Consider the following 24,250-nt stretch of genomic DNA (forward strand, 5'->3'; position numbering starts at 1 on the left):
AATTTCCTTCTGGCATTTAAAAGCATGTAAACAAATCTTTAATCTTTTACACTTAATTTAAAGCATATTTTAAAACTTAATTTCCTATATCAACGTTGTCTCTGTGTTGCTGTTTTTATTTACTATATATTGAATATCATTGACTTTATTTTGAAACTTGATCTTTATACAACCTGACCAGGAATTACTTAAGCAATGGATTATTGATACAAAAATCCTTTGTAATCTTAAAGAGTGATATTTGTTTAAAAAAATCTATTATCCTTACATAAAATTCCATCTTGCCCTCCTTTTAAGTTATCCTACATATTGTATTAAAACAGAATACAGTCTAAGATATTAGGATTTAAAATGTTTGGTGCATAGCATTCATTCAGAACAATAACCAAACTAAACAAATTCCCCAGTGGTATAGTCAAGTATCTCTAGTTTCTCACATCTCCAGCAGAATTCCTGCAGCGAAAACAGCAATACTCACACAGACAATATAAACTGTTACTCTGTTTGAAAAGTCACAAGGGATTGAACAGGAAGAGTTGACTATATATTGCTGTTTTCCTTTACTGTTCTAAATACAGTGACACAACTTTCACTTTGGAACCGTGCCTCAAGCAAATGAAAATTCTGCAACAGAAGTGAATGCATTCAAGCCTTTTTTAAAAAAAAAGTTGCGTGATTATCATGAATCACAGTGTCATAATGAGGGTTTTTAATGAACAATTTACCAAATTCACCAAAACATTGGCAGAAACCCAATCGTACTGTGTAATGAGCAAGCCTCATTTTCTTCTTTTAATGGGATTTCTTCGTAATAGTCATTGAGGTGATAGAGGGCTGGTCTGTCTGGTCATCAGAAAGGTATGATTTACAGTCTAGTATCTGACATATTTTGGTTTTGTAACCTCAGGCAGGTCCTCTGAGTAGTCCAAATTGCTTTAAGACCATGAATTCCCAAATAATATCAATTTGTAGGAGTTTCTATACTGGGATTTCCCTCATACTAATGAACTCATAGGCTAGGACTCCTCCCATTCCACGATAAATAACAAGCAAACAAATAAATATTATTAAGAATTTAAACAATTCACTTATTACCTCCTCAAATAAAGTTATTTCTATACACGCTTTATATCACAAATGCTTATTATATATTCTTGATCTTATGTGTGTGCTGAATTTGACAAGACTACAAAGATGATCTTCAAGCAAAAATCCTTTCAGAAAGGATATATATACACACATATACATATACCACACACATAAATACATATTATGTATAAAAGTACATGTTCACCTTAGTAAAATTTGTGTTAACAGTTATTTCTTTAACTATTGCAAGTCCAGAAGAGATCATACTTCTGGACAATTATATTATTTTCTACCACAAACAGGACACTGTGTGTTTATTTCACATAAGTCAGTTAGAGTTCACTTACTGTTAGATGCTGGAACAGCCACGCCCTCATGATATTTGTGGCTACTTTGGGAAAGATGCCACGCTTTTTATGACGCTTTTTGTCCTTATCTGGATCATCATCATCACCTGTGCTGGGGGAAGCTACACTGTTGTCCAAGCCATCACCTGTAAATATAGTGAATCAAATTTTGACTGATGCTACCTTGACATGATTTATTAAAAAAAAAACTGCCTTTGGATATAAACAAAATCATGAGTGGTTAAAATGTAATAGAGTCTAATATACTGTTTTGCCAATGACAGAAAAAAAGTACTATTTAATCTCTAAAATAGCTAATTCTGAAAAACCTTCACCCCAAACACAGAACTCTCTAATTAAGCAGAATAGCAAATTGATTTAACAGCCAATTTTTTAGTTTGTGAAGGAACAAAGTAATTAGTGGGGAAATATAGGGTCTTTATTAATTATTTCTTTAGAAAAATTACTTTAACTGGATGAATAGATATATGATTGTCTGCTGATGTGGATTAAACATGGTACTATGACAAGTACCACCACAGGTGATGAATTATTCTTCTAGGGGAGGCAAATCCCATATATCATTTTTGGGATCAGGTTAGAGGGGTGAGGATGCATATGATGTTAATCATATGCACCAGTGATAAACCTTAAGAAAAGTTAAAACAGTAGGTGAACATTAAGATAGTCCCTCAAATAAGACATCTGAGAGCACTAGACTTGAGGTCATAGATCACAGAATTAGAAATTGAAAGACCCTGAGAGGTCATCTAATCTATCCTCATCATTTTGCAGATGAGGAAACTGAGGCCAAGAGAGGTTCAGTGAATCAATCGAGGTCAGACAAGTAATAAGCAGCAGAGCTCAGGTCTAAAAGCAGGTCCTCTGACTCAAGTATAGCATTTTTTTTTTCTTGCAACAGTCTGCATCCTAAGCCTTGAATTCAAATCACAACCATGATATTTATTCTGTTCTTGTCCATCTACATATATTTTATTCTTGTCACATCTACAAAATGGAGTTAAAAATACACATATTGTCTATCCCACATGGTTTTTGCATGAAAAGGATTGTGTCATTCTTAAAATACCATAGAAATATAAACATTAGGCAGAATTCGATTTCTTTCCTAATAGCCAAACATATGAAATAAGTTTTAATTTTAAAAGTGTCATTGAACTCAAACTATCTTCTAGACATATTCTAGAACATGGTTATATCATCACGGAAGTCTTTTCTAGGTTTGAAGTTCCATGATTGGAGCTAAAAAGTTGCCTGTAAAGTATATTTCTCTATATTAAATCCTGTTTTGCTATTTATTTCCATTATAAAATTGGTCCTTTGCTCCTCTGGGAGGAAAAATGTTGACCCCATGAGGCAATAAAATTATATTTTAGGATGTAGTAAATGTTTAAAGGTACATATTTAAAAGGAAATATACTTTCTGAGGAAATAATCATATGACTCAAAATAAATCATAAGTATGAATGCAAAGGCGCTATTATTTTTACGTTTGTCACAACAGCGGAAAGAACAAAAAGAAAAGCAACAAAGGACCAAATAGACCATATTGAAAAGTCTTACAGCTTCTATCCAACTCCCTTCTCAATAAGCTATAGCAGGATAATATGTTTTAGGAACTTAGAACCTGTTCCCTACCACTCTTTACATGTTGGTTGCTTTTTAGAAATAAACAGTTCGATCTAAAAAGAAATATAGAGGTAAGGATTAGTAATACATTCGCAAGTAAGAGAGAGTTTGCTTACTGAATATACATGAGAGTAAATGAAATAATAGAGGAGCATGCTGTATGGCCTAAAGAACCAGAAGATTCCATTAAATGGTTTTTCAAGTTATATGTATGTGTGTGTGTGTGTGTGTGTGTGTGTATGAAACACACATACACATATGTATACCAGGTACTACTCTTTGTAAAAATCACATGATCCTGCTATCCTTCAACTTATAGTATCACTTCCGAGATATGAACATATATATGTAGGTATACATGTATGTGTATGTGTGTTGTGTATATATACACACATGTGTTTATATAGAATAGAATTGAATCAATTTTCCTATCTATAAATGTCCTCTTAGTTATATCCGTATATCTCTATAAAAAAGTATAGCTGTAATTTTTTTCTCACTACATATAGAAACCTGCATTTTAGTTTCCCTAGGCAACCCACTGAAACTTAAGTTGCTTAACTCCCTTGGCCAATAAACAAACAAACAAAACAAGCAAAAATGACCAAGCACATTGGACAGAGATAAAAATGCAACTCCACTTAGTTAAGACTTTAAATATATATTATATATATTGCCAGTTTTATAATCTTATCCTATCAAATAAAATTAGATCACATAAAAAAGCATAAGAAATTTTCTGGTTGCCTTCTTTGGCTGAATTTATTGGATTTCAAACAGTCCTTTGTGAGTATTTATACTTCAACCCAATCCAATAAACATTGAGTGCCTACTGTGTAGAAAGCATTATTAGATGCTAGTGGGCTCACTGCCCTCAAGGAGCTTAAAGGAAAAGTTTTATTTCTATTTGCATAACCAAGAGTCTGAGGAAGGCTCCAGACAGATTTGAATGATAAATTCTTTTAAAGTCCAATATTTAAAGAGGCTTTTTATACAGAGAAGCAATTCACCATGTAAAATAACAATTCATAAAAGAAACATGAGCCAAGGAAACAACTCAACAGCATTTAAAATTTCAATGGGCTAATCCACTTTCAGTTTACCAAAATTAACCTAGGAAAAGAGACATACATATTATTTGTTCAATGATTAAACACGGAGGAAAAACTTCTAACCTAATGACATTTTTTTCTTACTCCCTCCCCATAATTATTTTTACTCTTTAATTTTTTTTTCTATTTCAGAATCCCTTCAAATTAATTTAGTAGAAAATGCCTAGTGCCTGCATAGAAGAGAATTCATTGATAATTTATGGAAATATCTACTATAATCCAGAGGAGATGACTTTTTTCCAGCTTTGTGCATCAATAGATAATCAAGGCCTTAAAGCAGCCTTAGCTTCCCATTACCTCAGGCAAAAAAATTCCTGAAAGCATGCCTTGAGGGCACCTGAATTATATACTCCATTAGGAGGGGAAAGGCTTTCTGCATTCCATGTATAACACTCACCAGAACCTTTCCTGTTTATTTCTGCTGTATGAAAGCAGAAGCATTAGGAACAGAATTTTTTAAGTGAAGACTTATGTAGATACAATGGAGAAACCTTTCAAGGGAGATCCAGATCACCTCCTTCAATCCCTGGCAGTGACCTATCCCAAATAAAAGGTTTCTGTTACATCATTAGCTCAAGCCAAAAACAGCCTTGGCTTAATGCACAGTTTGTTCTTCCTACTGTTTTTAGGCAAATACAGCTACTTTACTCCCATCTGGGAGGGAAATTACACTGCTGGGTTGTAATCTAAGACAAGATTTTCATTGGAAGCAAATGCTTTCAATCCAGTGTAAATACTGGTGCATGTTCAGAAAAGCCTAAAACAATAAACCCTGGTCCTGTCCGGCACAAGTCAGGGGAAATGCAGAAGGAAAAGCAGCATAATAAAGCAAACTATTCTCAAAGCAAACTCGTTCATAGTTTTTAATAAACGGCTTGACCTCTTCCACTTTTAAGGATTGGAAGTTGATCTCGTAATGTCTAAATCTCAGAGAAAAGCCAAAGTGGTCAGTTGTACCTTTAGCATTTCCATCCACTCTGCAATTTGATAGTCACCTCTATGAGTTCTCTGGAGGATTTGTTTCCTTCTTTTCCCTGTTCCCCTAAAAATTTAAGATCGCTTTAAGAAGAAAAGAAAAAGAAAAAGGAAAAAAAACCCCAACAACTTAAAGAACCACTGACCAACCACATGGCAGCAAGCTCTGAACCACATTTGTAAAATGTCAGCCGTGACTTCATTCCTAGAACTGACTTCTCCTGCCGCCAAATGAAGGCAAACTGAAAAGGTGGAAATAATCATAAAAATGATGCTAGTCCATAAACAAGCTTACAGCCTCATTAGTATAGCAGTAGGCTCCACTGGGTGATTTATGCTCGTTTTGCTGATGCCATGAGGAAATGCCATAGGGCGACTTAAGCCAACTGCTAATGGTTTCTGACAGCTTCTTAGCAACTAGTGCAAGCAACGTTGTGGCGTTTGCGAGTGACAGAAACCGAAAATGTCATATTATCTGCCCATGTGTCATGAAGTCCGTGTGGCAATTAACTAGTAGGCCAGTGACTGAGGGGCCAGAGGCTCTTGAACATGGCCCTTGGCTATTCCAAGACAGACTAGGCATGGCTTGCATTCTCCCTGCACATATGCAACATTCTAATGCGGGAATCTGCTTCACACTACCTTTCTGTCATTGATGAAATTGGTCCAGTCCAATTCCCTGCCCCACCACTCTCTCTCTCTCTCTCTCTCTCTCTCTCTCTCTCTCTCTCTCTCTCTCTCTCTCTCTCTCTCTCTCTCTCTCTCTCTCTCTCTCTCTCCCTCTCTCTCCAGGAACTCCAGTTGCTTTCTCTTTAGCTACTGCATGGCATTATCAGGGGAGCAGATGAAGTAATCTGCTTTCATATGGCTGTTTGAATGACACCTTAATGGGTGATACCTGATTCTTTGCTTTTTGAACACTGGATCCAAAGGTGCTACCTTTTTTTTTTCTTTCTTCTATTTTTGCACAAATTAGTCTAAAAGGATTTAAGATCACTGAAGCAGACTCATTGCCTGTCAAATTGCTAGGAGCATAGGAACTCTGCACAGCAACAAGACACTATTTAAAAAACACCAAGCCTGTAACAAGCAGTAGGAGAGTCTTGGCTACACATTTCAGTTTCCAAGCTATCAAAACCATGCACTATATGTCAAACTGTCAAACCTTTCAGCATGGGCCATTTGCCCTTTCAAATAATATTTAAGAATTGTTTTTACAAAATTTTATAGGCCATGGTCTAGTGAAAGAGGCCAACCAACAAAGAAAGGAATTTGTACTACAATTCGTCCACGGACAATTTCTTGTGAAACCTGGGCCTATCCCTACGGAACAAGGCAGGTGACCTGTGGCAGCTCCCAGGCTGTCAGAGAGCTCAGATTTCAAACACGCTCAACTCAAACGTCCCAGAGTTGCCTATTTAAGCATGCCCAGGCATTTAGGCTGTGCTATCTCATTCCTTTCAAGAAAGGATAAAGCAGCATTTATCGTATTCAGGCCATTCAATGGGTCAGACTGGCCATGTCAGCAGGGGTTCCTCTCATGCAGGTCAAAACCCTCTCCCCTTTTTCTCCCCCAACCAACTCACTCTCTGTCCTTCCAGTAGCACCATTCCCCCACATCTACACAGAAGTATAGGCAAGAGCAAAGAAAATAAGTTCATTAAAAATTTCACCAAAATATCTGGGAACTTTCAGTATTGGTGGATAACCATATATTAGATGAATTACTACCAATTTCTTCACCTAATGAAGGCATTGTTTTAAAAATAAGGATCTCTACCTCCAACTGCTAGAGCAAATAACAGTGCAAATGTAAATACTTTTTTTTGTTTCTTTCACTGGAAGTTAAAAAAACACACAACTTTTCCAATGTCTTCTTAATTTACAGATGTGACTTGAGACTTCATAAAAGAGTTTCAAAAACATTTCCAACTCTAACTCATGCTTTCCCTCTTATACACAGAGAAGCCTATGTACAGAGCCTTTTTGCAATTCAGAAGTTGTTCAGAAAGTCATCCTAAAAGCATTCATAAAGATCATGTGGCATAATGCTGCTAATATTTTCTTCAAGTGAAATCATTCTCCCATATCCTCATTTTTATTAGGAAGAAAACACAAATATGGAGTGTTATGTTTAACATTTTTTTTTCTTTCAGCTTTGACAAAGAGCATGGCCACCTGAAAAGATAATATTGTATTCCTTCCTTGGGGTCTTACAGCATTTCAAGACTCGAAAATTTAGGTGTACTTCAATTTGAGTGGTGCCTGGTTAAAAATATTGTATTCCATGGGGCTGCTGCTTAATGTTAATGTCCAAACCCTAATGACAACTGTTGAGACCATAACAGACAGCTCTCAGTGTCCATGCTTTTTATGATAATTCTGAAGTTACTCCAGTGGTCTGGTCTCAGATGTAGCTAGAGCCCAAGAATCCAGAAGACAAATGGGAGAAAATCCCTAGCTAGGGACCATTTCACAGTAATCAACTACCCTTTTTTGAACATTTTAAACAAGTGTTTCTCTTCAAGGAATTAATGAAACATTATATTTGTTTAACATTCTGCATGAGTGTGACTTCTTCAATATTTCTAATGATCTTGGCTTTCATCTGAATTACTATTCCTTCAGCCAATGAAAATGTCAAACTTTTATGTCTTAGTAGATAGTTTTGTGAGTTCCTATGAAACTCCCCAAACCAAAATCACCATGCTTGGTTGTCAGTTTTTGGGGGATGAGCTTCTTCAAACAGCTAATATGGTTCTTGGATGACAATTTTATTACTCAACCCCTAATGTATGCCTTTACAACTTGATAGAACCTGCTTACATTCTGCTTGTAACCACCTGAAAAGCTAATCAACAAGCATACCACTGGAATAATGCACTGAAATAGATTTTAGTGGCTATGAACATAAGTTCTCTAAAACTTCCAGTGCAACCCCACTTCATTGAGAAGAGTTTTGAGTTCTTAATATTTGCCTTTACAATTCTACATAAATCCAATTATTGAAAATAATTCACTTGAATAAATCCTAAAAGAAACACGGTCAATAGAAATAGGAAGTATTTTTGGACTCACTATGTACTCCTTCAACAGAATAATATTTTTTGTTTAATGAATCAATGTCCTTCAAAATGCTTGTATAGCTCATCATAAATATGCCAACTAATGTTTATAATTTTTTAATTGGAAAGTCATTCCTTTTCAAATGAATCAGACTTTCTTGTAAGTATAAATTGAAGCTATCTGCTAGGCTAAAGATTCCTACCTGCTAAGCCTCTATTGTTCTTATGCTCTGGCAAAACAGAACAGCATCCAAAAGTCATTTGATTCTTTCTGGTTGGTTTTTCTAAAAAATCTACTTATTATATCACTCACCATTATATTTTTACCAGTCTCACCATAATGGGGAAAGGAAATAGTCTGAATAGAATATTCAAGTCAATTCAATGTCATTTAATAAGTACACACTAAATGGCAGGTACTGAGCTAAGTCCAGGGAACACAAGGAAAAAAACAAAAATAGTCCCTTCCCTCAAGGAGATCACAGTCTAAGGAGAGAGACAATATGTAAACAAACAAGAAATATACAAGAAAAAAATGGAGGTAATCCTGGAGGAAAGGCACTAGCATTAAGAGACATTGGGTAGGCCTTCCAGAAGCTGGGATTTTAGATGAGACTTAAAGGAAGACAGGGAAGTCAGGAAGTAGAAATCAATAGGGAGAACATTCAAGTCATGGAGGGGTGGGCAGTGAAAAAGCTCAGAATCAGGAAGATGGAGAGTATCTTGTATTAAAAACAGCAAAGAGGACACAGTCTCTAGATCATAGTCTATATGGAAAGAATAAAGTATAAAAAGACTGGAAAGATAGGAAGGGCCAAATTATAAAGAACTATAATTTTTTAAGAATTTAATTTAGCCCTTTCAATTGAAATTCAATTGAAATTAATACATAGTTTTAGAGAAGGAAAAAGTTTTGCTCCTTTAGTTCTAATTACTTGTCTTTAGGTTTTTGTAATATCCACATTTGTCCTTTGAAGATTGCATGTATGTGTGTATATGTACATATGCACGTGTGTACATACATATGAACATACATACATGTATGCATATACAAATATACCTGTGTGTATATGGATTTCAGTCAAAAATTATGTCAGTTTGATCAAAGTAACATAATAAAAAATAGAAATCCAACCAGGTTAATTCCATATCATTTATTTTACCATCCACGAACTTATAATATTAAGTACAACTGCAACAGAAGAAGCATTTCCAAAAACTCCCATTCAGCATCTTTAGGGTTCACAATAAACCATTAGATGTTGGCAATTGTCATGGCCTCTATAATTTTCAGAAGCTCCTATCAAAGGCCATATGCTGTACAGTATGAAAGTAGCTGTTACTGGGTGTAGGAAAGCAAGGTGTGAGTGAATACTTTTAAATGAAGTGCAGATATATTATAATAGTATGATTATGTAGCAGTTGAATTGGCATGTATGGGTTGTCCCAGGGAGCTTGTAACTTTTTTAATACTCTCAGAGAAAATGACCACCAGTATAAGCATTGGCACAAACCTAGACTGTTTCATTAAACAACACAGAAATCAGGTTGTTTAGACAGTGAAGAGCAGAGGTGAAATGTAAAATGCCCAATCAGCAGCACTGAAAACTGCTTCCTTTTTAGCTGGTTTTAATTATCAACCTCCTGGCAGAGTAAAAGAGTCATTAGCACTGCCATTTGTTTAAGTTTATATCTGTCAATGAACACTTTTATTTTATATTTAGTGTTACTTATGTATGTAGGAAATAACTAATCCCACACCTGATTCATTGTATACATTGAGTATCTTTCTAACCTTTTGGGAGAAACCCTAGATATCAGACTAACTCTAACCCTGAAGCAATTTTTCCCTGGAGAACTAAGGTGAGGGGGCTTAATTTGCCAAAAAAGTATGAGAGAATGTTAGCTAAACTACCTCTCATAAGAAGGCAGAACTGGGGCTGAACCCAGTTCCATCCATAGTCATGGTTCAAAAGAAGATGGACTTCGTAGTTCAAAAATAGTATACAAAGTTCCCCAGCTCCCCTTCACTCAGCAGCAATTCCCTAATGTTAGAATTATTATTATTCCAAAGTATCAAAAACAAAACAAAACAAAATAACAAAAAAAAACCCCACACCTTTTTTCTATTACTCATTTTTTTTTTAGTGAGGCTATTGGGGTTAAGTGACTTGCCCAGGGTCACACAGCTAGTAAGTGTTAAGTGTCGGAGGTCGGATTTGAACTCAGGTACTCCTGACTCCAGGGCCGGTGCTCTATCCACTGTGCCACCTAGCTGCCCCCTTTCTATTACTCTTAACTGGCTGAATCAGGAGTTGTAACATCAAGTTTTTCATTTTTAGTGGAATTCAGGAAGGCATAGATTCATAATAATAATAAGTTCTTACTAGATGGTCTCCAAGAAAGGACAAATGTGGACATTACAAAAACCCAAATACAAAAAATTAGAACCAGAAGAGCAAAACTTTTTCTTTCTCTAAACCTATATGCCTTCGGGGGGGGGGAGGGGGGAGAAGGGAAAGTTGCCACTTATCCTGGGCCCATATTTACTTGCTGATTTCCATAGAGGAGCCACATTTTTGGAACTCTCTGTTACCTTTATCTCATGAGTTCCTTTTCTTTACTTTTTTAAGGATAGCAAAGGAAGGAACTGTGAATTTTAAAATAAAAGACAAAGATTAGTAGGGATTCTTCATCCCTATCAATTGTGTATTTGGTTTTTGTCCTAAGCAGAGATTTTTAAAGTATCAGGAACCCCTTTCACTGATGCAATTCATCTTCAATTTACAATCTTAGATCACAGCAAGGGTAAGTGACTTGTCAGAGGCATAGTTGATAGACCTGTGATTCCACTTTTATAGACAGCTCCAGATGAATAAATTCCGTCTAGCAACACAAAAAGTGATCTGTATCTTCTCAGTAATGTATAGACCTACCTAGAACTTTGCCTAGAGCACTAGCCAGTTAAGTGACTTGGCCAGGGTCACAAAGTCAGTTTATGGCACAGTCAGGATTTGAATATATATCTTTTTCACTTCCAAGCCAGCTTTCTTTCCACCATGCCAAGATGCCATTCTTTCTATACACTAAATTTAATTTAATTTTACTAAATTTTGTCTTCTTATTCTCTCTAGTTTCCAATCTACCTACCCACAAAATAAAGGGATAGACAGAAGCTAGAATGCTGTTAAAAATAGACTTCCCTCCTCCTTCCATTTCCAAAAGTTTGTTTTTAAGTTGACAATACTCGAAACACACTTTTCTATAGAAAGGTTAGATCCTTGGCCAGCATAGCCCAACAAAAGCTAGTTAAGGTATGTGATTGAATATATTACCAAGAGTATTTGTCTAAATTTGGGGTCCTAGATACAGGGTCAGGAAGAAGAGATAATAGTGCTAGGCTCTGAGTGAAGGGCCGGCATTTGGCAGAATTTTGAAACAGCTGGTTTGTTTTTGTCACCTTGCTTTTCTGTTCTGCTTTCTCCCTTTGCATTACTCAGGACCCAAGTCACTAAGTGCCTCATCCAAACCTATAACCACAATATGTTATGCTCCAAGCATACCAATCTTCACATCCCTCCCTACACACACATCAAACCTCCCATTACTCAGTGAAATAGATCTTAACTATGGGTTAGGAAGAAATCAATCTGCTTCAACTAATTCATATGAATTTGTGAAAGGCTAAGGGCTGGCCATGAAACTTTCTTGAAATTTCAAACTTTTTTTTTAAATGTTATGGATTTTTTTTTCAAGTATGACTAAAACAAATGGGTTTTTAATTAGTGGGACTTCAAGAACTAACAAGGTGAAAATGAACATTTTAGAAGATGTCTGCCCCAAGACATTTCTGCAGGAGTCAGTCCACCACACAAGTAGGACACAATGCTACCTGAAAGTCTTCTTTGAGGGTCAGTTTCCCTAAATTGTTCATGATTTTTCACAATCTTTTCCCTTCCTCTATTTCTGAACTTGTGAACCATCAGGTTGTTTAAACACTCTCTTCCCTGCCCCAACCCCCACCATAGTTCCCATGACAACAGCAAAGAAGCTTCAATAACTTAGGAGGAAAAGTAGGGACAACTGTTGTTTGTATGGCTTATTTATAAATTTGGTCTTTATGAATTTGGGACTTCCTGGATGACAAAGTTGAAGTAATCTCTTTAACATCAATAACATTTTCAATGAGTTCTCTTCCATTTTGTGATTCTTTACTGGCAAGGCAACTCATTTACAAAAATGATACCTCCCTCAAAAATAAAAACAAAATAAAAAAGAGGGAGTGTGATGAAGCTTTGCAAAAAAGCCCCATCAGGTATAAAATTAAACAGTTAGTGAATTTAAACAGAACAAAGCAACATATATGTGTGTATAATTTAAAGCATGCATTAGACATTTAAAGAAATCTTTAAAACAGACTATAAGTTTTAAGAAAAAGATATTCTTGCTTGTATTTTAGTGAAAAACTATCTTCCAGAAAGAAGAACTCACAGAAGTTGAGCCCTATTGATAGGTATAATTTACATCAAGAAATCTGATAAATTTTCCAAGTTTTTTTTTTTTTCCTTCTTGAATCATTGCCCTTTTTTCTTTTGAGAAAGGAGCACCTTTTTCTAGTAATTCAATATGACTTATTGACTTGAATTCCCCTCAGGGGAACAACAACAAATTAGTTGCCTAAACACAGAGGACATACAGCACTGATGAATAGGAAAAAACACAGATTTTACTCGTTTTTCATCCATTCTGCATTTTTTTTACAACTAAACACCATAGAGGAACCCTGGGGAAAAAAAAGCAAAAAGTTGGCCTAAATTCCTTCTGGAGTCTTAGAAACTTTGGGATTATGGATATAGCATAAAACATTACCGAATCTATGTATTTACACTACACATTAAATATTAAAATAAGAACAGTGATAAGCCAAAGGGAAATCTCACAATCTTTTTTTTCTTTTTCTTGCGGGGCAATGGGAGTTAAGTGACTTGACCAGGGTCACACAGCTACTAAGTGTCAAGTGTCTGAGGACGGATTTGAACTCAGGTACTCCTGAATCCAGGGCCGGTGCTTTATCCACTGCACCACCTAGCTGCCCCAATCTTTTTTTTTTTTCTAAGAACAAAAAAAAAATTAACTGTGAAGGTAAAAACATAAAAAGCCATATATTTTAACCAAGTCAAAACCTTAGAAAGCCTTAAACTATATGGAAGACCTTATAATAATAATCTATTTCAAGACAACTTTTGGCACATGTGAAAGACTGTTTTAAAAACTCTCCGTGGATAGAGCACTGGCCCTGGAGTCAGGAGGACCCGAGTTCAAATTCAGCCTCAGACACTTAACACTTACTAGCTGTGTGACCCTAGGCAAGTCACTTAACCCCAATTGCCTCACAAAAAAAAATACTCTCCAAGAAATGTGTAAATCATATATTAGTATGTGATTAGCAAGTTAGAAACCACTAAGACAACAGTACATCTGAACAGCAGGAAAGAAGCAACATATAAGGAACATTCTACCTAAGAACACATACACAAGTACCTTGGTTTCAAAAAGAAGATAATAGTAATAACGACAACACTGTATTGCTTTTAAGAGTCTACAACCCCAAAGATATAGCCCTCTAATTGATTTTTTTTGGGGGGGTGGGAATTTTTGCAGAGCAATGAGGGTTAAGTGACTTGCCCAAGGTCACACAGTAAGCATCAAGTGTCTGAGGCCAATTCGGGTCCTCCTGAATCCAGGGCAGCTGCTTTATCCACTGCTCCACCTAGCTGCCCCCACCCCCAATTGATTTTTTTTTTTTTTTGCGGGGCAATGAGGGTTAAGTGACTTGCCCAGTGTCACACTGCTAGTGTCAAATGTCTGAGGCCACATTTGAACTCAGATCCTCCTGAATCCAGGGCTGATGCTTTATCCACAGTGCCACCTAGCTTCCCCCCCAATTGATTTTTAAAAGTGATTGTTGTAGTGCATATTATTCTATGTATATGTACACTTTTACATATAAAAACACATCATTTATCCACAGAGTACTTATGTTGCAACCTCGGCTACATGAGTAAGTGCATAAAAGAAAAACAAACCTGTCACAAAGGTCATGCACTTTGTCCATTGGAGACATACAAAACCTATTTACTCTTATTTTAGATAAGTTCTGTTAGGTTTGTTTTTGTGGCTTCCTAGTGTACAATAGATGAGAAAAAAAGCAAATTAGAAGTCAGTGGGATGAGCTAGTATAGGCAGCAGTAAGAAATGACAACTGACAGCCTATTTGGCAAAGGGAAAGAGAGAAAAATTCTAAAAGAAGCCACAAGAGCTCAAAAAAGAAAATAAACTCCAAAATCAAAAAGTGATATTTACAATGACAATCTTTGGTCATTTGAGAATGCTATAGTTGGTCATCTAGTCCAATCCCTATGAAACATGCACTTCCTCTGAAACATCCCTGACAAGGGGTTAACCACCCTCTATTTGAGGACCTTTTGTGATGGTGAACTTGGTATCTCTCATTCCATTGGAGAGGAAATCATAACCCATTTTCCTCAATGGTAGTTTGTTTCATTTTTGAACAGCTATAATTGTTGAAAAGTCATATCGAGTCTTATATTACTATTATCTGCTTTCCTGTAACTTCCATCCATTGGTGTTCATTCTACCATCTAGAGCCAAATTGAGTAAGTTTAATTCTTTCTCCATATGTCAATCTTTTAAATTTCTGAAGACTTCGATCATGTCCCTGGTTTTCTGTTCTCCAGGATAAACATAAAGCCACCCACAGAAAAAAAAAAAAAGTGGTACAGAGAATAGTATTCAACAAGAGGGGAAAAGCTTAAGAAAAGAAAAGGTCAGAAGAACAAAACAGCATGTCATGCAGTTGGACTTTTTGAAGGGAAAATAAGGAGACACACTAGGTCACACTTGTGGTACTGATACCTAGATACCTAGGAAAAGAAATGATTAAAGTTATAATGTTTGTGGGAGTTTGGGAGGGTAGTAAGAAGAAGGTGAAGAAAAAGACAGGGAGGAATTGGGCAGGGAGGAATCAGGATGAAGAAAAACAAATGAAATGGGCTTTAGAGCCTTGATACAAAAACAAACACATGAAAAACCTAAAAGCTCATGGGAGGAAAAGTTGGGGAGACACTTACGGACCAACAGAGTAAAATTTCTCTTCAACTGCTACTTGACTCTTCTTGTTTCTTTCTTTATCCAGCCTTCCTTCCCCTTACTGTTCAGGGCCCCAATTGTAGCTGTTATTACCTTTCATTCTCTATAGGACATCACCATGCAGGTTCCTTTGCCCACGGCCAAAGGAACTTGCTCAGACAAATCATTCCCAGTGCAACACATACCACTCACTTTGCTAATTAATGATGAATCTCTGCCTTTCAAAACAAAATCAAGAGAGAGGAGGAAAACAAATAGGTCACAAAGATGAAGAACCCTGACTTCACTTCTGTGATCAAACTAAAGATAAAATAGATGTTCCAGATCTCACTAGAAAGAATAATAGTTTAGAAAAAAAAGTCTCCTCAGACTTTACATTATGCATTCTAAATGGAAACAAGTGCTTATTGTAGAAAGCATGAGAGGTTTTTAATAGTTTTATCTAAGGATAAACTACCCCCTTCCCTCATTTTAACAGTGCAAATAAAATGCTTCTCTGCCCTAAATCAGTATTTCCTAGTTAATATGCCCACTAGTCATACTAGTGATTTTTGAACATGTGAGTGATGTGCCGTAGCTGATTGGATTGTCCCCCAAGCTCTGACTTCTCCCTAGCACCTGTTCTTTGCTACCTGGGCTGCCTTTACTGTGTGCTAAAAACAGTACTCCCTTTGCCTTTGCTTTTGCCTCCTAAATTAGTGCCCCTCTTTCTAGCCTCTCAATTCTGAACCTCACTAAGGACTTTTTTCAGATATGGGCCATTCAATTTTGTCCCATCCCCTCTCCCCATCTATCAAATGACTATGACCCTTTCAGCCCATCCTTCTCCCCCTTTTTTCCATTGGGAGTTGTGTATGTTCTTTCCAGGCCAGCCTTCTCCTCACACATTTTTCTAGCACCATGTAGAGGACACCAATCCTCTGAGCCCCCAGTTTATCTTGATAGTTTTAAATTTGCAGGTGTGCTACAGAACAAAAAAGATTAAGGGAAGACTGCTCCAAATACTCCTATAACATGGCGGGCAGACTCCTGGCTGATGAGTGTATATTGTAAGGCAATTTGGGGATCATAGATTTTCATTTCTTTACAATCATTCCAGGAAATGGCAGAATTCTTAATGGCCTATAAAAAGTACTTTAATGGTTTTCAAAGAGCCTGCTTTTAATAGTGGGTAATATCAAGAAATTGTTCTGATATATGAGGAAATTCTGCTGTAGAAGAATTATCTTTATAATCATAGAGAATGGAAGTTACCTGAGAAGAAAACAAACTTGACTCCTCTTATAGCCCCTCTCCAAAATGTTCATGTGAATTTTCTAATCATATGACATGAACAATTAATGAAATTCCCCACATAAAATATGTTTATATTTAATATAATGCTGGTTTTAAAAACTCAAATGAACTATAATTCTTCATATAACACTTTTAAAAAAAGAAGAAGACAGAAGAAATAAATATTTATTAAAAGAACATAAAAGTATGGAGCAATTTCAGTGAGAAAAATAAAGAATAAATACAAGGAGCAGCAGTAAGAAGTAAAGACCCGCTCTTCTCTTCCCCCAACTCATCCAACAAATCTAGAAAATGTACCATACACAATACTGATAGGGAAATCTAAAGAAAAGTCACTGTGAGTCATTCTTCCAGACCAGGTCAACATAGGGAAACAAATTGAGAGGTGAGTGGACACTGGGGATAAGATACAACCAGGATCACACCTAGGCAAAAGCACTTGTGCAGCACTCGAGAATAGGCTGTGCTCCAGAGCAATAAGAGGTCAAAGATCCATATAGGGGCATTGTGAGCTCATGCATGGTAGAGGAAAAGATGACAACTGGCAGCTTTCTTGACTAATACATGGTTCCAGGTCACAGATCGAGAGAGGACTATATACCCTTAAACCAAGGATGGTTTGTGGGTAAAGAAATGTCCCAGGCCCTAAGCAGTATACAGTGAGAAACAAATTCAAAAGCAAACTTCAAAGGTGTGGCTCAAACACTGGAAGCAGAGTATCAGGGTAGAAAGTAGAAAAAGGAAAGAATCTACCAGTTGCCTCCTGAAAGAAACCCCAAAATGAAAACCCCATAGAACATTTTAGTCAAAATACAGAGTTTCCAGGTGAAAGAAAAAAAAATACTGCACTCAGCCAGAAAGGAAAAAAAAATTCAAATACTGAGGAATCACATCAGGATTACATATGATTTAGCATCTGCCACTCTAAAGAAGCATAGACCTTGGAATATGATGTTCCAGAAGGCAAAGTATATAACCTTAGAGCTAAAAAAAAAAAAAAAAACCTTAGGAAAACTGAGTATAATCTAAGAGGGGAGAAAATAATTCTTTAATGAAATAGAGGACTTCCAAGAATACCTGATGAAGAGATCAGAGATATGTAGAAAGTTTGAAATCCAAATATAGGAATTAAGAGAAACACAAGATTAAACAAGAATGAACAATCTCAAGGGACTTATTCTTATGGATAAACCACTTGTATTTTAATAAGGGAAGATTATACTTATGTCCCCATGAGCATTATCACCATCAGGTGTTATAGAAGGGGTCTTGACAGATACAAGGCCAAGCTATATTTCTGTTATATCTTAACATGAAAAGAAAGAGAAGGAAAGAGCAATACATGGGTGTGAATGGAGGTAAAAGAAGGTTAGGGAAAATTATCTCTTAGAATCAGAGTGTGTAAATAGAAGTCTATGCAAACAAGCAAGAAGGGGTGGGGGATGGCTATACCTGAACCTCAGAACTGGTGAATGGAGGACAGAATACACATATCCATACACATACACACACAATTGGGCACAGAAATATATTTCACTCAATAGGGAAATAGGAGGAAAGGGGGAGAAGACAGAAGAGAGAATTAAAAGCAGAGTAGTTTGAGTTATTAGTCTTAAGCAAAACAAATTAAGGATATACAAAAACAAAGCTCATTTTGAGGTAGTAAAGAATGGTTACCTGAGGTGGTACCCATAAACTGGGGAATGGATGAACAAGTTATGGTATATAAATGTGATTGGAATACTATTATGTTATAAGAAATTATGAAGGGGATAGTTTCAGAGAAATTTTGGGATGAATTGATGTAGAATCAAATGAATCGAACCAGGAAAACAATTTATAAAATGACAACAATGTTGTAAAGACAAACAACATTGAAAGAATTAGAAGCTCTGATTAGCATAATGACCAAACACAATTCCAGAGGACTAATGATGAACAACATTAAACCCACTGAGTTTTGTGTATGTATGTACTGTTCTTTTAGATGTGACCAATAAAGATTTTTTTTTTGCTTGACTATATATATGTTTATAAAAGATTTTGCTTTTCTTTCATTCTCAAGTAGGGCAGGGGGAGAAACAATAGTGAGGAGGTAGAGAAGATGGATTTTTGCTGAATGAAAAAATGAAATATATTTTTAAAAAGTAAATATAAAAATGATCATTGAGATATAAAATAAAGAAGAAATTATGCCTATCAATAGACACTGAGAAGTATCTATGGTAAATAATAGGGAAAGCAAGATATGCTATGGCATTTGAATATAAAAGCAAAGAAAATTTGATAAGAACAGGGAAATTTCCTTTAGTATTCTCTGAAGTTAAAAAAAATAGAAAAAGTTTATTATAAGCAGTTATACATGACATGATGGTATAATTTCCTAGAAAACATTGAAAACTAGGAAATAAGCCTATGCTATTATAAATTAAATGTTCATTCAACAAATTAATAATATGAATCTATATTAGTGTGAAGTGGGATAAAAAAAACTTTGTTACAATGAGACTGGTGTGCAATATGTGAAATTGGGAAATTTATGATGAATAGAAATATGGTCAAATGTCCTTTTCATCTATTTTAGAAATAAACCTAGGGAAAAAAATGGCTGACATCAAGTTCTCAGTTAAAGTCTTTTTATTTTATCTTTGCCTAAAAGAAGAGAAAATTATCTCTGAGGAAAGAGTGTTGAAATAAGAGCAGGCATGGTGGGGAAGTCCTATAATTTCTCCTACTTCAGATGATGACATTGGTGGATCTCTTGAACTCTAGAGTTCTAAGCTTCAGTGATATGCTAAGCTGATCAGGTGTTCACACTTAGTCCAGCACCAATACAGTGACCCCCTAAAATCAGAGGAGCCACAAAAATGCCCTAAAAAAGACAAATTTCAAAGTAGATTGGGTCAAAACTCCTGGGTAGGATGAGTACACTAGGCAAGACAGGAAGACACAGTATTCCAAAAACAGATACATAGATGGGTGGATAGATAGATGGTACATATATACATATATACACACATATATATGTATATAAATGTGTGTATATTTATATATGCATACATACAAAGATACATAGATGGAGATAAAATGAGTGTAAGGACTACAGCAATCCTAAAATAGGGGACTGTGTTTCAGATGGGACACTGTTTTCCTTTATTTTCTTCCACAGAAACTCTATTAACTTTTTTTTAGTAATAAAGCCATAAGCATGGGAATCCAAAATTTTCTTGTGGGGAATTAAGAATAGGGGAGAGCCAAAAGCTCCTAATTATTTTAATCCATCTTTATTGAGGATATAGAAGTCAGAGAAAGCCTACAACCTACTTTTAAAAAGGTAATGAGTCTTTATAGTTATTCCCTGTTTTCATTACTTCCCAAACCCTTCTCCATCTTCACCTGTCATTCAGAAATGGGAAATATTCTCCAATCTTATCCAATATAACCCTTGTAGAATAGAGAAATACTATTTTCAATTCCACAACCAAAAATGATTGCAAACATTACAGATGAAGCTGTGTGCACCTGAAAGTACTACTTCTAGGAACATCTCTGTGGTATCTGTTCATGAGCCAACAGTCTCTACAAATTTCTCAGGAATAAATTTCTCACTCAAATGATAACTTTTTCACTGAATATGTTTGAATCTGGATTATAGAAACAGCCACATTTAAGGGTAAGACCACTCACTGGTCTGAAGCTATTTAAAGTACAGAAGAAGACAAATTTTGGTTATTGTACCATCCAATGAAGGAGAAACCATGGTGAAAACCCTAGTATATGAATCAGTTACATTTCTTTTAAAAAATAAATTAGGTATAGTAATTAGACCTACTCTCCAAGGCATTCTTGAATAACTTGTTTTCTTGTTTGTCCTTCAATCTCAAAGAGAATCATGACATCAGGAGGTGATGTTATGACTTTCAGTGAACTGTGTTTAAGAGAGAGAGGGCTCTGCAAAGTCACCAACATCACTCTCTCCTTCAGAGCCATCTAGGTCCAGTGGCAAGATATATATCAGGACAACTGGAGATGGCCCTGGATGTTTAGGGAAATTGGGGTTGTGATTTGCCCAGGGTCTGAGGTCACATTTGAACTCAGGTCCTCCCAATTTCAGCTCCAGTGCTCTATCCACTGTGCCACTTAGCTGTCCTTTAATAACTATCATTTTCTCAAATGATCCTCATATTTTTTCCTAAACTGGAAAGTACTACAAGGTCCCATTTTCCTATAGAAAAAGTATTCAGTGTTTCTAGAGTTATAGGTGGCATAGTGGATAGAGCACTGGCCTTGGATTCAAGAAGACCTGAATTCAAATCTTTGGGCAACATCACTTCAACTCATTCAGCCTCAGTTTCCTAATTTCTAAACCAGGAATTAATAATAATCCCTACTTCATAGAATTAACAGGAGTATTAAAGAAGGTAATATATAAAAAAGTGCTTTGCAAAACCTTAAAATACAATGTGAATGCTACCTACTATTATATAGTTATAGGCTGGCTTTTCTTTATCATCAGGCAAACATTTTCTCTCTTTCTACCTTTAGGCTCCCTTTCTCACCAAAGTCATTGTACTTACTTTGCATTAAAAACATCCACTCTTTAATCATAGTTAAGTTGCCACAATATTCTCCTATTATGCTTTATGGGAATTGGCCTACCCATCCAAGACCAAGGATATATAATTGATTAATGAGGTTTCAGACATAAGAAAGAAGAACACTTTGTTTTATTTAGTTTTCTTTATTTTAAGTAGAATTTTGATTCATGGGAGAAAGCTTGGCCTAATATGGATTATAATCATCTCTAAATATGAACAGATTAAGAACTTTTCCTAGCTTCATCCTCTAGATCCCAAGCTGACTAATGACAGCATAGGAAACAGCCATTTTGGCATGAAATTGAATAGCAGGTACATTGATAGAATTGTTTTATGACATAGTTTACTCAAATATTTGAACAATTACTTAATTTTACCCATTATTATAAGGAGTATTTTTGGAAACTATTAAAATGTTTTCATGAAGTATTAATAATTGGCTACTTATTGGAATTATTTTGGAGAAAATATCTAAAATCTGCCATGAACATGAATGAAAAGTAGGTTGGGAATGTCATAAATTGGAGAATATTTTCCTTTTTTGTTGTTTTTGTTTTTGTGGAGAATTTTCATTGGCTTTTACTCTGAGGAAAAGAGGAAAGGCCAATAAGAATGCTCCCGCAAGATGTGCCAGTGGCCCAGTCCAATTCAATGAATGCTATACAACCCTCTTTTACTTCTTCCTTATACATTAGTTTATATTTATTGATGTGAAACATCATGGAATAGGGGGCCGAAGGACCAATTTCTTCTCCTATTTAACTGACCTATGGAAAATGGCCTCCAATTTAAGATACTCGAAGTCAGGGACTGATCAACTTTTGCCTTTATAGTTCTTGGTGTCTACCTCAGTGCATGTGACACAGTAGGCACTTAATGGTATTGATGATTTCACTGGGCCCCAGTTCATTCATTGCTAAGATAACTCTGTTAGACTATATAATCTAAAAGTTCCCTTTTATCTCTAAAATTCTAGGATTCTACCTCACTGTCATTAGGTAAAAGCAAAAACAAAGCATTGGTAATTGAAAGTCTGAGTACTACCAAAGACACTATATAAAATGAGTTATCACTTCCTATTTTATGCCCAAGTTGTCATAAGAAAAAATTTGATACAACCAAATTCTGTCTCAACCAAAGCAAGGAAATCCTCTTCACATTGAAACACTTATCTCTTACGTATAGCCTTGGTTGAAAGAAGTATTGAAATCTTCATTATCATTAGAGTTGGCCTCTTTTAGTTCTCCAGAGAAAAGGCTCATTTCTTACAGAGTTAATGCACTCTATGTTCCAGTCAAACAGCCCCAGTTGCAGTTCTCTATGCTGAATTCAGCAATTCATTTTCCACCTCCATGTTTTATTTTGTTTTCCATCCTAGGTCTCAACACATAGTGAGAGTTTAATAATACTTGTTAACATGATTTAATTGGATTCATGCCTTATCACCTTATTTAGGTCTGTATATGCAGTCTCTTACCAGGTTACCTACAATAGCACTACTTTCGTACACACACACACACACACACACACACACACACACACAAATGTAATGAAGAATTCTACTCATGTGAACATTGAAGTTATAAAGCAAAAGATGTACACTCTGTCTCTGTGAGATGAAATGTGCCTGAATAAGTAACTCCAAGTTCACTCAGAGTGGAAGCAGTTAAATTGATAATCTTACATTTGTTTAATGAAGAACACCAGTTTTTTTTTAGCTGCTTCTATTTATTAGAAAATATATAAGAGAATATAGGAGAGTTGATTGTGTAGTTTACTGCTAGGGGACTCATAATATGTTACAAAAGGTACAACCACATGGTCAAGAATAGTTTACTCCTGGTCATTTTTAATGAATGAAAATTAACATCACAACAATGAGACATTGCCTTTTAACCACTCCCCTGAGGGTGACAGAAGAGAGATTATATTTTCTTGACTTGTATTATTACTATTCATATGATTATGAAGAAAACAAAGGTCATTTTCCAAAGGTATTGTTGAAAGAGGGGATTCATTTATAAGGAAATAACTGCAATAGTAATAACAATGTTAACAAGACTTAAGAAACCCTCTTGTCCCTAAGGTTTCTAGGAGTCCAACACACAGCTATAAAATACAGGACTGATACTGCAATTAGGAGGAAAAGGTGGCCCAAAGGTACACAAAGAGAAGGTGAATAAAATAGCTTGCAGAACCATAAGCTGCCCTCTTGTCAAATGCTAACAAACCATGGTGCCCAAGGTACAGCCTTAAAGTACAGATGCACTGGGTTATATGCCCACAACCAAGCTTTCAATGTAAATTCCTATTTCCTACCCCTTCAAAAGAAAACTGAATAAGCAACCAAGGATGACTATCATAGGGGGTTTGATATTATTTAGTAGTTTTTCAGTTATGCCTGATTTTTCATGATCCTTTTGGGGGTTTTCTTAGCAAAGATTCTGGAGGGGTTAACCATTTCCTTCTCCAGCTCATTTGACAGATGAGGAAACTGAAGTAAATAGGGTTAAGTGACTTGTCCAGGGTCACACAGCTAGGAAGTGTCTGAGACCAGATATGAATTCAGGAAGATAAGTCTTCCTGATTCCAGGTTGGACATTCTAGCTACTTCATCATCCAGCTGCCCCATCATAGGGAGCTAAAAGATAGCAATAATCTCTTGGGTATATTAATCCTATATATGTGGTAGATCATATGATTTCTTGTGATTGTGTCTGACACAATGATAGTGATATTGTTCTGAAAGTTATGCATGATGTCGAAGGCACTATCTCTACTTCAGTTGATGTACAGTGCATAGAAAAAGCTAAATGAAAGAAACACGAACCAGGCTTTTGATATGGTTCTTCCAAATGAAGATGGAAAATATCTCTGTATGAAAATGTCTTGGGTTATGAAGAGAGAAACACAGTGTGATAGTGTAATAACTGACATTTATAGAGAGT

The 24,250-nt window shown here is 35.8% G+C and overlaps 1 protein-coding gene across 5 annotated transcripts in view; it reads right to left on the reverse strand.

Moving 5' to 3' along the window:
• The window catches only part of MEIS1 (Meis homeobox 1), a 162,487-nt gene that overhangs the window by 71,514 nt on the left and 66,723 nt on the right, over nucleotides 1-24,250 (reverse strand). For all 5 annotated transcript variants that reach the window (XM_043988749.1, XM_043988750.1, XM_043988746.1 and 2 more), the window contains one exon: nucleotides 1,437-1,582. In XM_043988749.1, coding sequence (XP_043844684.1) covers nucleotides 1,437-1,582 — 146 coding nt within the window. The remainder of the gene's footprint in view (nucleotides 1-1,436; nucleotides 1,583-24,250) is intronic.

Source organism: Dromiciops gliroides, chromosome 2 (genome assembly GCF_019393635.1).
Source record: "Dromiciops gliroides isolate mDroGli1 chromosome 2, mDroGli1.pri, whole genome shotgun sequence".
NCBI lineage: Eukaryota > Metazoa > Chordata > Mammalia > Microbiotheria > Microbiotheriidae > Dromiciops > Dromiciops gliroides.